The sequence below is a fragment of the Amia ocellicauda genome, chromosome 23, assembly GCF_036373705.1.
Source record: "Amia ocellicauda isolate fAmiCal2 chromosome 23, fAmiCal2.hap1, whole genome shotgun sequence".
In the NCBI taxonomy this organism is placed as follows: Eukaryota; Metazoa; Chordata; class Actinopteri; order Amiiformes; family Amiidae; genus Amia; species Amia ocellicauda.
Window position 1 is genome coordinate 13,073,184 of NC_089872.1, and position 13,941 is coordinate 13,087,124.

The window sequence follows — 13,941 nt, forward strand, 5'->3', positions numbered from 1 at the left end:
ATACTGGCTGTTTAGGAATAATTATTTTTAAATAGGTGAAAAAACATCGTGTACATACATTAAAACACACTTTGGTCGAATTGGTTTTAATTTAATCAACAAATAAGACGTGACATTAAATATGTAAATATTTCTAATACCTCGTCAGGAGTTTCCCTCAATAACGGAAGATAAAATATTATTCTTTTCTGGGGCATCTGATCAAAAGTAAAAAAAAAAAATACAATCTCACTCCTTTCAGTAAGAAAACAAAACTCAACAACAAGCGATTACTGTCAAACCATGCAAAGAACAGTCATATGCAGTATGAAAGTATTTAGATTTTATTGAAGACTCATACATGACACAGGAATAAATAAAACCGGTAACTGTTTGCACAAAAAGACAGCTGCACCAGATGTAAAACCGAGATATCTGCACATGAGAGCAAACTTTTTTTTAAATCTTAAAGTATACAATAAATATGAACAAATGTCCTTGAGTAAATGTACATGGTCAAGATGTTACAGTTACTTACATGTAACTCAAGTACGGACAAACTGCAATAAATAATCATTTTGACATGGTGTTGTCTGAACTCTATTGATGAAACTGTCTCAAGCTAATAACCACCACAACAATGATGATAGTACACTAACTTTGTTTTCTTTTCTTTTTGTTTTAATAATTTCATTTTTAAATTGGACACTTTCTTAAACCTGTCTGCTAAACCATACTTTGAGCAACACAAGTAAAACAACCTCAGTATTTTAAATAAAACTATAGTTATTTTTCCTTAAGATTTCTTAAAAGTAAAAACATTAAAGCAAGTTCTACAGTAATTAAAATATAGCAGGGTCAGTCAAAATGGATAGTCTGCAGATCATACAAATTATTTGTATTCATTAGATATTCCTTTTCACCTGCTATCAACAGGTATGCTCAGGTATTCTTTGTTATCTTAGTTACCTTTTAATTATTGAAAGTCCAACATTTAAACAGATTTTAAATATTATAAATTGACCCCTCCCAGTAGCAAAAACACATTCAGATCAACACAACTGTGTGTGTTTGTTGTAGCAGTTCTTATTAAAAGTAAAACCAGCAGAGATGTTCTTGATTAAGCCATTTAATCAGACATTATTAATTTTACAACTTTTTGAGAGTAAATAGCCACTTTGTATGCACTTGATTGTATATTTAAGTACAAGTACCTTCTAGTTTAGTAAAAACCAATGGAGTTCAATAGAAATTGGAATAAGGCATTCAAGGGACCATTTTAAACCATTAACAGAAAATATTACACAGTTCTGAACCAAATGATAACTGGGTTCCAGGTTCACATATTTGAGCAAAGTTTTAAAATATTCACTATTATAAAGATTTTATTCGTTGTGATGATGGGAATCACTGAATGACACATTTCTCTTCTTTCTTGGCCATCTTGCCTTTGTTTTGTTCCAGAGTTCTCTCCAAATGTTCATCCTCCTCTTCAGCCCTAAAAAATATAAATATATATATATATATAAATACACACACACACACACATACACGCATATATATATAGCAAATGGCACTTTATTCTGTACTATATGTAATGCAAGGAAAGTTGAAGTTGGTTATGGACTACTGCCCTTTAAACACAAGATGAATACAGAACTTGTTTTCTTTTTGAAATCACCCAGAAGGCCTTGTAAAAGCTGATCTGAAGACTTTAACATTTAACTGTATAGTACATTCACAGATTGATGAATGCAAAACAGAGTTACACAATGTAGCACCTATATCTCTATTATTATTATTATTATTATTATTATTATTAATAATAATAATAATATTACTAATAATAACAACAACAACAATAGAAATACTTTTCAGTCTTCATTTGACTTACTGTTTTTCTTGAGCATCCAAGTCTCTGACCAGTGCATCTCGTTTATTAACCAGAATAACCAGTTCATCCAGCAGAAGCTGCTCTCGCCTCTTCTGAGCCTCTGTTTTCTGCCAGTCTGAGTGAGACAAAATAAGACAAGGTTATGTAGGATATCTCTCTCTCTTCATATCAGCTGTACATCGATTCACACAGAGAATGGAAGGGGCAGATAGCTGGGGGGGAAATGCACGTATTGCCCTGGATTTCGCAGACTTCCAAACTCATGATTATATATGATGGACCAATGTGCAACCTGACTGCGTGAATAAAAGACTCCTGCAGTAGCACTGAGCCATGCCACACCTTAACACCTTTCAGTACAGCGGTATTTAATAAGCACTGAATTGTACGGAGGAAAAACACATCCGTTCCCCCAGTTTTAAGTGTCCAGAATCAGATCTATACTAAGAGCCTTCTGTCTGAACACTATACGAACACCAGAACACTAACAGTTGGCAGGAAATAGTGCTTTCTCCAAAAAATGTTTTATACTACTATTACTATGACAATATCTGGCAGTACAAAATCGTCTCCACAAAAAGTACAGTCAGTAAAATGTGTAATTTATGACAATGTATCTCTGAAAAATGAGAAGTAACCCTTTATTTTGTGAATAATAATACTAATAATAATAAATACAAGTATGAATAATATATACATAGTGTTTCTTCTCCCACTCTGTGAAATTGCAACAGTTGGGAAGATTGCATGCTGGGCACCATATGTTTGTCCTGAAAGATCTGCTCTATTCTCATCTAACCTCTAATGCTTTGAAGTCAGTCGATGACCGAAATTAAACCGAGTTTCTATATTTTGGTTGTTTTTTGTTGTTGTGTAATATTATATTCCTAATGATGACGAGTCATAATTCTCATGGCCATTGCTTAATGAAAGCACCAAATAAAAATGTCACTAAAAAAATAAACATATATATATAATCCTGTATTTGTATACCATTTCAGTACTTGAAGTACTTTGATGAAGTACTCATGCTGAAACATAAATGATGTAATGCTATATTTCCACAATTCCCAAGCTGCTATTTTAACCCTGCACTGTCAAAATCCTTTAGACACTATAAAAATGTCGTGAAAGAGCCAGCCCCTTCTCCTATTGGGGCAAAAGCGCCTCAACCAACAACAGTTTGTCACATAGATGTTGACTGTTTCTTTAAAGCCATGCTTGCTATTTACGGTGGCCGAACAAAACGTACTGAAAGACAAGCGGAGGCCTAAATCCTCACTTTATTTGTCTTTATGCTAACCCCAGTTCTGTTGCCCACAGAAATCCCCACTTGAGTGAAAAGTACAGAGCCAGGGAAAGGGAAGGGCAGAGCCAACAAAAACTTTTCGAGAATGCCGCATATCTGCAAAAGGGCCTTTTTTTTTTTTTCCTCCACACACCTCCGAGCCAAAAGCCAAAGTGCTTCCCTTGCTGGGCAGACAGTGGGAGCATGCACCTGTCAATCAGAAGGCCGGCTGTCCCGCCTACCTCATTAGGAAGGTAAACAATAAAAAGAAGGCGCAGTAGATGATGAGAGACATAGCAGAACAAATGAGGACCAGGAGGGAAATCAGACACCAGCTTAAAAAACCTACAGCCACTGACTAAAGCAACCGCCCTCCCCCCCAGTGCACCCCCTCCAAAAAAAGAAGAGAAAAAAAAGAACCCAGAGCAAAGAGTGTGTGCAATCCTTTTGGATTACTCTCTTCTCTCCCTTTCTCCATTGCCCTGGGCAATCACGTTAAAACTCACATGGCTGGTGCTTATTCAGATAAACCTAACAATGCACACCAATGGTTACCATGTGAATCTTCACAAGCCACACAAGAATGCGCTGGTTCAAATCCCCATGACCCCCCTCCAATGCAAAATTTATTCAAGAGCGCAAACTGCTCAGCAGCTTTATGAAAGCAAGTGGTTCTTCAGGGAGTTCTGGTTTATATTTACAAATTTACAATGTGATACATCTCCATATGATGAAGGCTTTAGCATAACACAACACAAATGTGTCCCATGTTTAAAAGGAATATTAAAGGTATAAATATATGTATGTGTGTGTGTGTATGAAGATCCACACCATAATCACTAGTGCATCATATATATGGATTGTTTTTTTTTTTTTTTGTAGATCCTTTAACAATTAAAGTTTTTAAACTGGTGGAACAACACAAATGCAAGGCACAAAAACATGAGCTCAATCTGAGAGGTTCTCCTTTGACTGCGAAGTTGCTTTAAGTCAACCATGGGCCAAGGAGAGATGCAAATCTTGCTTTATAACAGAACAATCTGAATATAAGCTCTGGCAACTTGACAGTTGGATGGATAATGTCTATCTATCTATATCTTTTTTTCTTTTCTTTTTGATGGTCACAGAACAAAAGCAGAGTAAAACAGAAAACCAAAGTTAAAGTTGATTTTTTTTTTCTGAAATGAAAGTGGATCTACAATACAGACTGAATTTGTCAAAGAAAGGTTCACTTTTGAACACAGGGTTACCTGGCTAACAAAGGCCAGGTCAACATCAGAGAGAAAAATAATTGGCTGGATTCCAGAGAGCGTCACTGTGTCCTGCTGTCCAAAGCCAGAGCAGCCCGAGACGGAGGCAAACAGACACCAAATGGAACTGAAGAAGAAAGTCATGTGGGTAACTAATAAAACTACTCTGAAAATGTTGCCCCAAAATGCACGTGTTAGGACTCAGTTTAATTAATTAAAAAAAATAAGGCTGAGGTTGATAATGTATTCTACAAAAAGAAACGCATATAAAACAGTCTCTCAACAAAGTACTTTAAAATAACTAACTGGGAAAATTACAAAACAAAATCTAAAACCAAAAACAACAATGAAAACAATCTGAATAAAGAACAATAAAATAACAGAATATGAATATGCCGTGTGTAGATTAGAGTCAGAAGATCAGTAACTTGCTTGAGTTCATTTAAAGAGAGAATCCTTAAAAGTACTTCTGGTACATTAGAATAGTACAAAAAAGTTAAGTTACCTTATGCCTTTTTTTAAGGTTCAAATGTCTGTTAGTAAACTCTCAATTTCTATAAAACTAGGGCTGTACTTTAATGGAAATTAACACTTTTTGTGAAGAGTGCACAGGGGATTGCAATCGAGTCTTATCTTTAGTTCCAGTCAACTAGCAATCCTGAAAGAGTTTGCAACATCATCAGAGCAGGCCATTTGATAGGATTCTCCTGCTGAACCTAATCAATCTGTGGAATACTGTGGCTGGGCTGTGTAACAAAGCTAAAATAGATTTACAAATGGGGTTTTTAGGGGATAAGCTCCTCCACAGGATTACATATTGATTTTAAATATATAAAAAAGCTTATCATACAAACTGTAACTACAAAAATAGTGAACCTATGCATAAATCCCTTTAGAAGAGTGTCCACTTTCAAATACAAACCAGGGAGTGAATCAAGTCATACAGAAATCCAGAAGAAAAAAAAAGGAAAAAGATCCGTTTCGCGGGAGAAAAATAAACACGGCGTGTTCTAAAGACCACCGCAGGGTGTGTAAAACTTAACCCAAGCAGCTTTTCTAGGCAAACATTAAATACGCAAAGACAAACAACAGAGCTACCACAAGATTATTCCAACATCGTTTTAAGTATTTGTTACTCAGTTAGCAGTGCTGTAAATCCACTGACCTAACAAACGAAAATCCAGGATCAATTTTTTTTTTTTTCTTTTTCCAGTCCTGTAATCTGTTAATAAAACTCAAGACCTTTACTACTGGAAGTCACCACCGCTTCTTTAGTGCTTAAAAGAAAAGAAAAATAAAACAAAACTGTCTTTTGTTAAATTTGCATTCATTTTTTTATTTGTTTTATTATTAATTCCAGCAAGTATTGGCTCGCTGATCTACTCGTGAGATATAAAGCTTATTTGTTCGAGACGTGGCTGGATCAGAGTGGGCCCTACGCATTTTGCTGGAAGTCACAAGCCAGTGATTCCACAAGATTTATTTCAGCGCAGTCAACTTATCGGAGAATCAAATCTTATCTACTTCCCCCTCCTAAACATTTCACCTAAAAAAAAAAAAATACCCGAAAGAAACCCTCCAAATCTCCACACATGCCATTTTATCAACAAACCACGTGAAAACTGTCCATATATCACCAAACAACACACTGATATACAAACAAGGTGCTGGGGCTGTCCACACACAACCACCGCTGACAGGTCAAGCCCATGTCTGATAAAGTGCCTTCACTTTCCATCAGTGGGTCTCTGCATGAGCACTTCAGGAGCCTATGTTTCTCTGTCATCAACTGGCCAAGCAAATCAGCAATTACCTGTCTGTATTGCGCCGTCATGAATGGACCTGTTGGAGCACTAAATAAGAAATGATGTGCACTCTTCCCTCATCACTAGGTCAGAACTATCTGTCTCGAAGAAGAAAGCCCTACCTTTGAATGTTAAGTGCTCCTTTAAAAAAAAAAAAAAAACGCCAGATAAGTTATATTCAGTAAATTCAACAAGTTGAAGTGCAACAGTCTAGAACAACACAGACGTCTGCACAAATGTATGGAGCGCACACTGACTCGGAGGACGGTTAACACAGCCCGTTTGATTTTTTTTTTTCTTTTTTTTTTTCCCTTTTTCAGGCTTAACACAGTCATCCATCGACCATTCAGAACCCAATGTTAATACCAGCCTACCCAATCTTAGCAAGAACCATAACTGTGCCCCTTTAGTCCTTATCTATCCTAAAGTCAGCTAACTTCTCTCTCATTCATGCTGTTTGGGGAGGTAGTCATTGATAAACAGTGTAGTAAAACAATGTCACAATATATCCTTTGAGAATAAATGAAATTGTTTTTCATTTACAAGATGGCATGTATGTAAGAGAAACATTAATTTGATTGAATGGTATAATTACATAACTGAAATTAACGACACAAAACGTCATGGCTAAGACTGTAGTGCATTGTAGTTATGACACACAACTTGTATATGTTATCTAAAGCAATAACATGATTATTCTAAAACAATTGCTGATGAACTGTGATTATAAACCAGAAACATAATAATCTGTGTGTGTGAACTCACATTATTCCCTCATGTCTAAGCTTTCAGACATGAAAAATAAAAACAGGTACCCTGCAACAAAAACAAATGGCCTGCGTTCCCCTCTGTCATCTGCACGTTTACCATCAGTGAAGTCTCCAAACTAATTAGAATTGATTTATTATGGATCAGGTACCTTATCAGGTGAAGAAAGAAATTACCATGGCCAGCCAAAGGGTTAAGAGGTCACAATCGAATAGCAAAATCAATTTGCATTGATTGTAAAAGGTTCATTTTGCGAAAGAGGACACTGTCAAAAGGATTAAACTTAAGCAGACAACTTTGGCAACACAATGGCCTTTTTTCCAGCCTTATAAACAGAAATGCTGAAAAGAACATACAGAGTATCCTTTGATATAAATGGCCACTGAACAGATAAACATTTTTATCAATGAAAGCGTATACTAGTCCAGATAATATATACTGCTTACACACAAACACAAATGTTTTATTTTATATAAAACATGCACAAAACGTTAATCCCAAGTATACCATATTACTCATAAAGAATATCCTGATTTCAGGGTTTATTTATTTGGACTTTGAAAGAGTTAACTTGTAGTGAGCAAAATCATACAATTTAAACACTAATCAAACAGGATACATAATAAAAAAACATCCCATATGTGAGAAATTATCTTTTCTACAGTAGCATTTAGAATCCGATTACGAACATTGTAAGCTTTTACAAATCAATGGAGTTGAATAAAATATAACTATTGCACTGTAGAGTGAACAAGATTATGACTGTGGAGTCTCAGGCAGTTCTGCTCTGAGACGCATGTACCCCACAATGACTTGACAAGGTGCACTGGTTATATTGCGGTGGAAAAGGCTGTGTGTGTTGCTTACCTTCTATTGCCAGCATCGCCCGCAACTCCCGGTTTAGCAGCTCGAACCTCCTCTCAAGATCATGTTCTTTTTCCCTAGGCAAGTTGTAAAAGTTCATCAATATGTTAATTACTAAATCATTAAACACTTAAAGAAACCTTTAATAAACATTGATTTAAGGACTTGCCACCACCTTTTCTCCTTAACATTAATCTACTTCAAAAAACTGATACAGAAACCTAAAGCTATCTGACAGAACACGCACAAAAAAAGGGTGGGGGGGGGTAGGGGGAGTTAACTGGCAAATTTCATTTTGATTTCATGTCTATTCTTTTTATATGCGCTAGAACTGTACTAATTCTCCCGTAATAGAATTTGTCCTTCACTTCCAATTGTATGACAAAGACAGGGTGAAAGAGAAATCGCAATCAGGGCTTTTCTAATTGACCAGTCTAAAAGCTTTGCCAAATGATTATTATTATATAAAAAAAAAAAGTGTAATAGACTATTGATAACAATATTAAGAGATTAAATATTCAAGTAGAAAGAGCATTGATCTTGGGAAAGTTCTATACGCTGGAGTTACATGTAGAATACTTAACTCATTAAAAGGAAAAAGAAAAAGAAACAAAAGAGGACTATATCACTATTTCCTTTAATAAAAAGCCACTCAGGGACCAATTTGACAAAGCCTTTCACTGCCAAGTATTATGGCCACCTTTTGTTCATGGAATAAAAAACAAAAAAACAGAACATTTCATGTCATGCACCCAGAGACAAGCCGACTTAAAGAACACACTGCACTGTGTTTATTGTCAAGGGGTCATTTACTTAATTATGCAAAACTTGCATTGCAGTACATAAGGCGGGCCATTAGTTTATTAGTAGTATTTACCAGGTTACTGGTGATAAAATTATGATAAAGTATACAAGACCATTTTGGAGTGGAGTGATCTGTATGTATCAGCAGTAAATGCACTAATAAACTGACTGAGACCTTCTTTACATGCAAAACAGTTACTGGGAGCTTTACTTACAAAAGGGAGAGCTGGTTCTGTCTTCGTATCAAAGCATTTTTTTTGTTGACCAACATAAACCACTCCTGCATCATCGCCTCTTCCTCCTCCTTGTTATTTCCTGTAATCAGAAAAAAAATAACTTGCATTCATATCAAATGCATAAACATTCAATGCACAAAAAAGTGAATTTGAAACGTTGAGTAAATTAGTTTGGTGGAAGTTATAGCTGCACCTTTTTTACATTGTACTACCTTTGTGAAAATGAATAAATTACACTATTAGGGGCTTTCGTTAAGCGCCCAGATTGACGTACAAGGTAGGAACTCTGCCAGATGCATTTCAATGGCCAAATATTAGACACTTAACAGACACTCACTTATTGTGAGTAGAAGAAACACCACAAGATATAAGCTTAGATTACTGTATTTGTACAAGCAGGTGTATGATTTTAAACACCAAAAGCGTGGACAGTCCCTCTGCATCATTCAGCGTGAATGTACAAGTTTAATACCCCTAAACTTTATTATAATACATATCATATTAACACTTTAAGTGTAGCTAACAAAGGGATTCCAAATCAAAATCCTCCCCAGGGGCGCAATGGCTGTTGTGTTTCAGTATGTATCGCCTGGTGTTGACAGACATATGGCTGTGGTTTAAGCCATGGAAAATAATATTAAGGAGATGAAAAAAAAAAAAAAGAAAAACAATTAATAAACATTACAGCTGATTTCCATGGAGGGAGACAATATGGTAATTGAATATTTAACAAAAACAATCTAAGAGATGCATTCCTCCGAAAAACCAGCTGGAAGTTTATATCTTTTCAGGCAAGGCTACTATGAATAAGCAGCTGTATATTCAAATTAATTAATTCAGGAAGTTCAAGGCTAACAATGTCATCGCAAGCAATCAACAGACAGTATTAAAAGTATTTCGGTGACACTAATTCATTTGTTTTGGGAAAAAAGGGAGGCATCCTTTAAGCTTGTGTAATCATCTCAGCTCTTAGGTTATTCTTAATACTCACGGCTCAGACTACAGCTTTAGAATAGCTCTTTTTTTTATTACTTCTCACTTACAAATAAATAAAGCAATCACAATCAGAGATAAAACAGTATTTAAAACACAATACAACCCTGAGTATCAACATGGAGCACAATTATCAGTTCTGTGAATGGAGACATAGAAACAATTAAGTAAGATGACAATGTGCTACACTATTAACACAAAATTCAAAAAGGTCTTTATAAGTAGAATATACATTAAAAATAAATAGCCAATAAAAGGGACATTTCAAGTGATGTTAACAGGTTAAAATATGTAAAAATGTATAATCCTCAATTAATTTTAAGTGTTTATAATGTTCCTGTCAATGTCAATTCCACTTATTCAAAATTTTTATCAACAAATTAATACAAAAAAAAACTGCCAGATAGGCTTAATAACTAAATTAAACACATTGTATTTATTTATCTGTCCACCTGAAACAGAACCAGTTGTGGAGGGGATCTTTTGTTTGTTATCTGGGTCTGAAGTTGCGGCGGTTGTTGTCATTTTCTGACCATGTGACAGCTCTCTGCTGGTCATGTGAGAGTGGCACCACAGACACAAATCTCTGGGCAGCAACAAAAGGAGTAAAAGCAAGCCAGAAAAACTTGAGGAATAAAGGCCTGTCATTCAGAAGAAAAAAAAAGACCAATTGTTCCACAGGGGGACCCTTTTTAATATGTGGAATAGTATACGCATGTAATATTATTAATAACTTTGGGATTTAGGATCAGTTTTGGATTATGTTAGACAAGTAAAAAAAAAAAAGTGTTATGACAGGTTGTTTTAACAGTGAACAACAAACACACACACAGATTATATATATATATATATATATAGATATATAGATGTATAGATGTATAGATGTATAGATGTATAGATGTATAGATGTATAGATGTATAGATGTATAGATGTATAGATGTATAGATATAGATGTATAGATGTATAGATATAGATATATCATAATGAGTAGAGAAATACAACCTGTTGATTTTATTTATTTATTTATTTATGGTGGCCTAATGGTTTCTCACAAGCAGCAAGTCTGGGCAGTGCTGGATCTTCCTTCGTGGGGGAAACCAAAGACACAGGCACAACATAAGGCAGCTGCTTCTGTCACTCAGACTCCCTCTCCAAGTTTTAACCCTTGAACATTGACCGAGGTCATCTCCGACTCAGTGTTAATATATTTCCATTCTCGAATAAGTACCTTTGATCTTCACAATTCTCCTTCCGTATACAGAACTCAAGACAGACGCACACAGCCATGGAGACTGTGCATATGAAGGATTCGGGGAGTGCTTATATAGAGAAGTGCAATGAAGTTAATACAAAATAAAATAGTACATATTAAAATCGAAAAGATGTGTTCAACTTATTTTTTAGAGCAGTTAACATTTGAAGGATACATTTTAAAAGTAGTTTTAAATCGCTTTCTTCTGTGGATCTCAGTTGGGCATTTTATTTTGACCACAAAATAAAATTCTCTCATCGACGTTTTAACATTTCATGCAATTTAACTCGCAAAATATAAATCTCTGGTCATTCTCTTTGCTCAGTCTGAGAAAACAAACTAAAAATGAGCTAAACCAATACACAAGGCCTTAAAGTGTAACAAATAGTAAAGAAAATAACTTAAAAATAAAACACAAACCAGTCCAGATTTTTTTTTTCAAAGTCTATTATTCAAACGTGTACCACAATTTAATGTACACAAAGTATTCATCTTTAAAAACCATCTTGCAGCCACAACTAGATTTACACTAACTCACTCATCGCTCTTTCTAGGAAATCAGATGCAGAATTTCTGAGCGCGATGTCAGCGACGCACTAGGCTCTGCAATTTAACAAACTTCGCTCAACCTTCAGCAATCTCACCCGTTTACAAATCACAGAAAAGGCCATTACCAGGGCAAAGGTATATTTGTCCGTAAATTGCAGTGGTGTAGCCGGACACATCATACCAATAGTCAAAATAAGAAAATAAAGTCTACTAGACTGTGAAACTCTTAAATAAGGGTCTCGGTCATAATCATTGATATTTATTTCATTGACCTACTTCAACCCCAAACTACAGTCCCAATGAAGTACATTCAAATAACATCAAATGTGGTGATCTTCCAATGACTTCAGCTCTCAGTGTTGTGCATGTGAAGAGTCATAGCCAAGGAAAGACAAGACCTATTTCAGTGGCCTGCAGGCCAGGCAAGTACACCAGTGTGTAAGCAAGCCTCAATAGCCAAATAAGATTAAGATAGCAATCTTGGCCACTGCTACATTCAAACCCAGATATAAATAATGAAAAACCCCTGCGGTATAAACCTTCTGTATATTTCTGCTAGTTTTTTTTTTTTTGTGGTTTTATTTGCTGATTATTAAAGTGAAGGTTCACTACATATAAAAAAGGAACAGTAAACCTATCTTACGTTTGTTAGCCATACGAGATAATGCAGATTAAAAAAAAGCTATCCACTGATATGTGCTTGTTGTTCTTTTTAAATACATTTTCGATATTTAAAATGGTGTGTTTGAGAAAGATGCATTTTCACAAAGAGTATATCAGATGAACTTTATATATAAAAAGTGTGTGTGTGTATTCGTGTATTGTAAGGATAATAAATAAAAAGTTCCTAACTAATAAAAATGCACACTATATAGAATAAGCCAGGACAAGTGATTGTATGCATTGATGTTGCCTTCTTTTAAGTAGTGGAAAAAAACTAAATACAAAAAAATGAATAAAACCATGGGAGGAAACAGGATTTTTTAAATAAAATGTGATGCCGAACATAATTTGCCTGCGTTTTCACCATGCACATTCCCTATAAAACACTTACTGTCCCAAGTTTCAATTTTTCCAGAGTTTGTTTACAACTTATATTTGATGGATTAGACATTTAATTATTTAGCAAACCCACATACAAAGACAAACTACAAGGCAGGTTAAAATCCTTTTTACTAATTTTCATATTTGTTTATATATTTTTGCTTTAGATAACAATCTTTCAATGACTGTGCAAGAATGACCATAACAAATTAATCCTGATTTTAATAACTGTCGCTAAGACCTGGGTTTCTTTAGTTGGAGGGAGGGGGGGGGGGGGGGGAGAAAAGAAAGGAAAAGAAAAGAAAATATATTAAATCCTGTGATCACAGCAAGCTTTTCTCATTTCTTATCCAACCATTTTCTGTTTAATCCAATACCAGTAATCCAATTTGTCTATCAGACTTTTAAGGGGCAGAATGCAACTTCCATGGCTCCATCACGTTTGAACATACAATATATTTTCTGAAGAATGCTGCATGTTCCATTTTAGCCCCACTGTTCGTTGCTCTAATGTCTTGAGGAAAAAAGAACAAGATGAACATTGTTCCTACTGATTAAGTAAGAGCTCATTAAAGACCTGTCACTGCCTTACTTTGAATATGCATGAAGCATATAATCAGATCTAGTACCGTCACTAGAGGAGAATACGGTAAGTACAAAGGATTGATTTAATTACTTAGAGTGGGCTATGGTGTGGAGCAGTCTTGTTAGCAAGGAAGAAAGGCAGGCTGTATTCTTGCTCTGTTCGAAAAGGTAGTTTAGCTTCTGTCACAATACCTAATCTCAGGATAAAGCACTCTGCATTGTAGTTTAAGGGGCAGTCACTAGTCTAAAATGGATGTAACACATTTTCTCTTGTTTAACTCAACCTGGTTAACCACCCTTCCGCTGGCAAACGACTTATCTTCCCTAACCTTGGAGAAAAGTAACCAAGTTGCAATTTATTTCTACGCACGGAGTTCAATGCTTTCTGTGCCTTTGAAAAGTTTCAGAATGACTCAAATATGTTGTCCGGCCAAAGCTTTGCGTACAAATCTCAATTCACTGTGCCATTTAATACGTTTATATCAGTTATCAAAAATGTCAGACATTTTTGTTGATGAACTAGAAGAGAAAATAAATACATATTTAGTGTATAACAGTTCTTTTAATCGGGAGACAGAGTATGAAGGATTATGTTGAAAAAATAATGCAGATGCAGCTTAGCTCAAATC

The 13,941-nt window shown here is 35.2% G+C and overlaps 1 protein-coding gene across 12 annotated transcripts in view; it reads right to left on the reverse strand.

Annotated features, from left to right (window-relative positions):
- Positions 1 to 302: 302 nt before the first annotated feature.
- ehbp1 (EH domain binding protein 1) overlaps positions 303 to 13,941 on the reverse strand; it is a 120,992-nt gene continuing 107,353 nt past the window's right edge. For all 12 annotated transcript variants that reach the window (XM_066697277.1, XM_066697276.1, XM_066697275.1 and 9 more), the window contains 4 exons: positions 8,868 to 8,967; positions 7,852 to 7,925; positions 1,874 to 1,988; positions 303 to 1,477 (listed from right to left, as the gene is read on the reverse strand). In XM_066697277.1, coding sequence (XP_066553374.1) covers positions 1,387 to 1,477; positions 1,874 to 1,988; positions 7,852 to 7,925; positions 8,868 to 8,967 — 380 coding nt within the window. In that variant the 3' untranslated portion in view covers positions 303 to 1,386. The remainder of the gene's footprint in view (positions 1,478 to 1,873; positions 1,989 to 7,851; positions 7,926 to 8,867; positions 8,968 to 13,941) is intronic.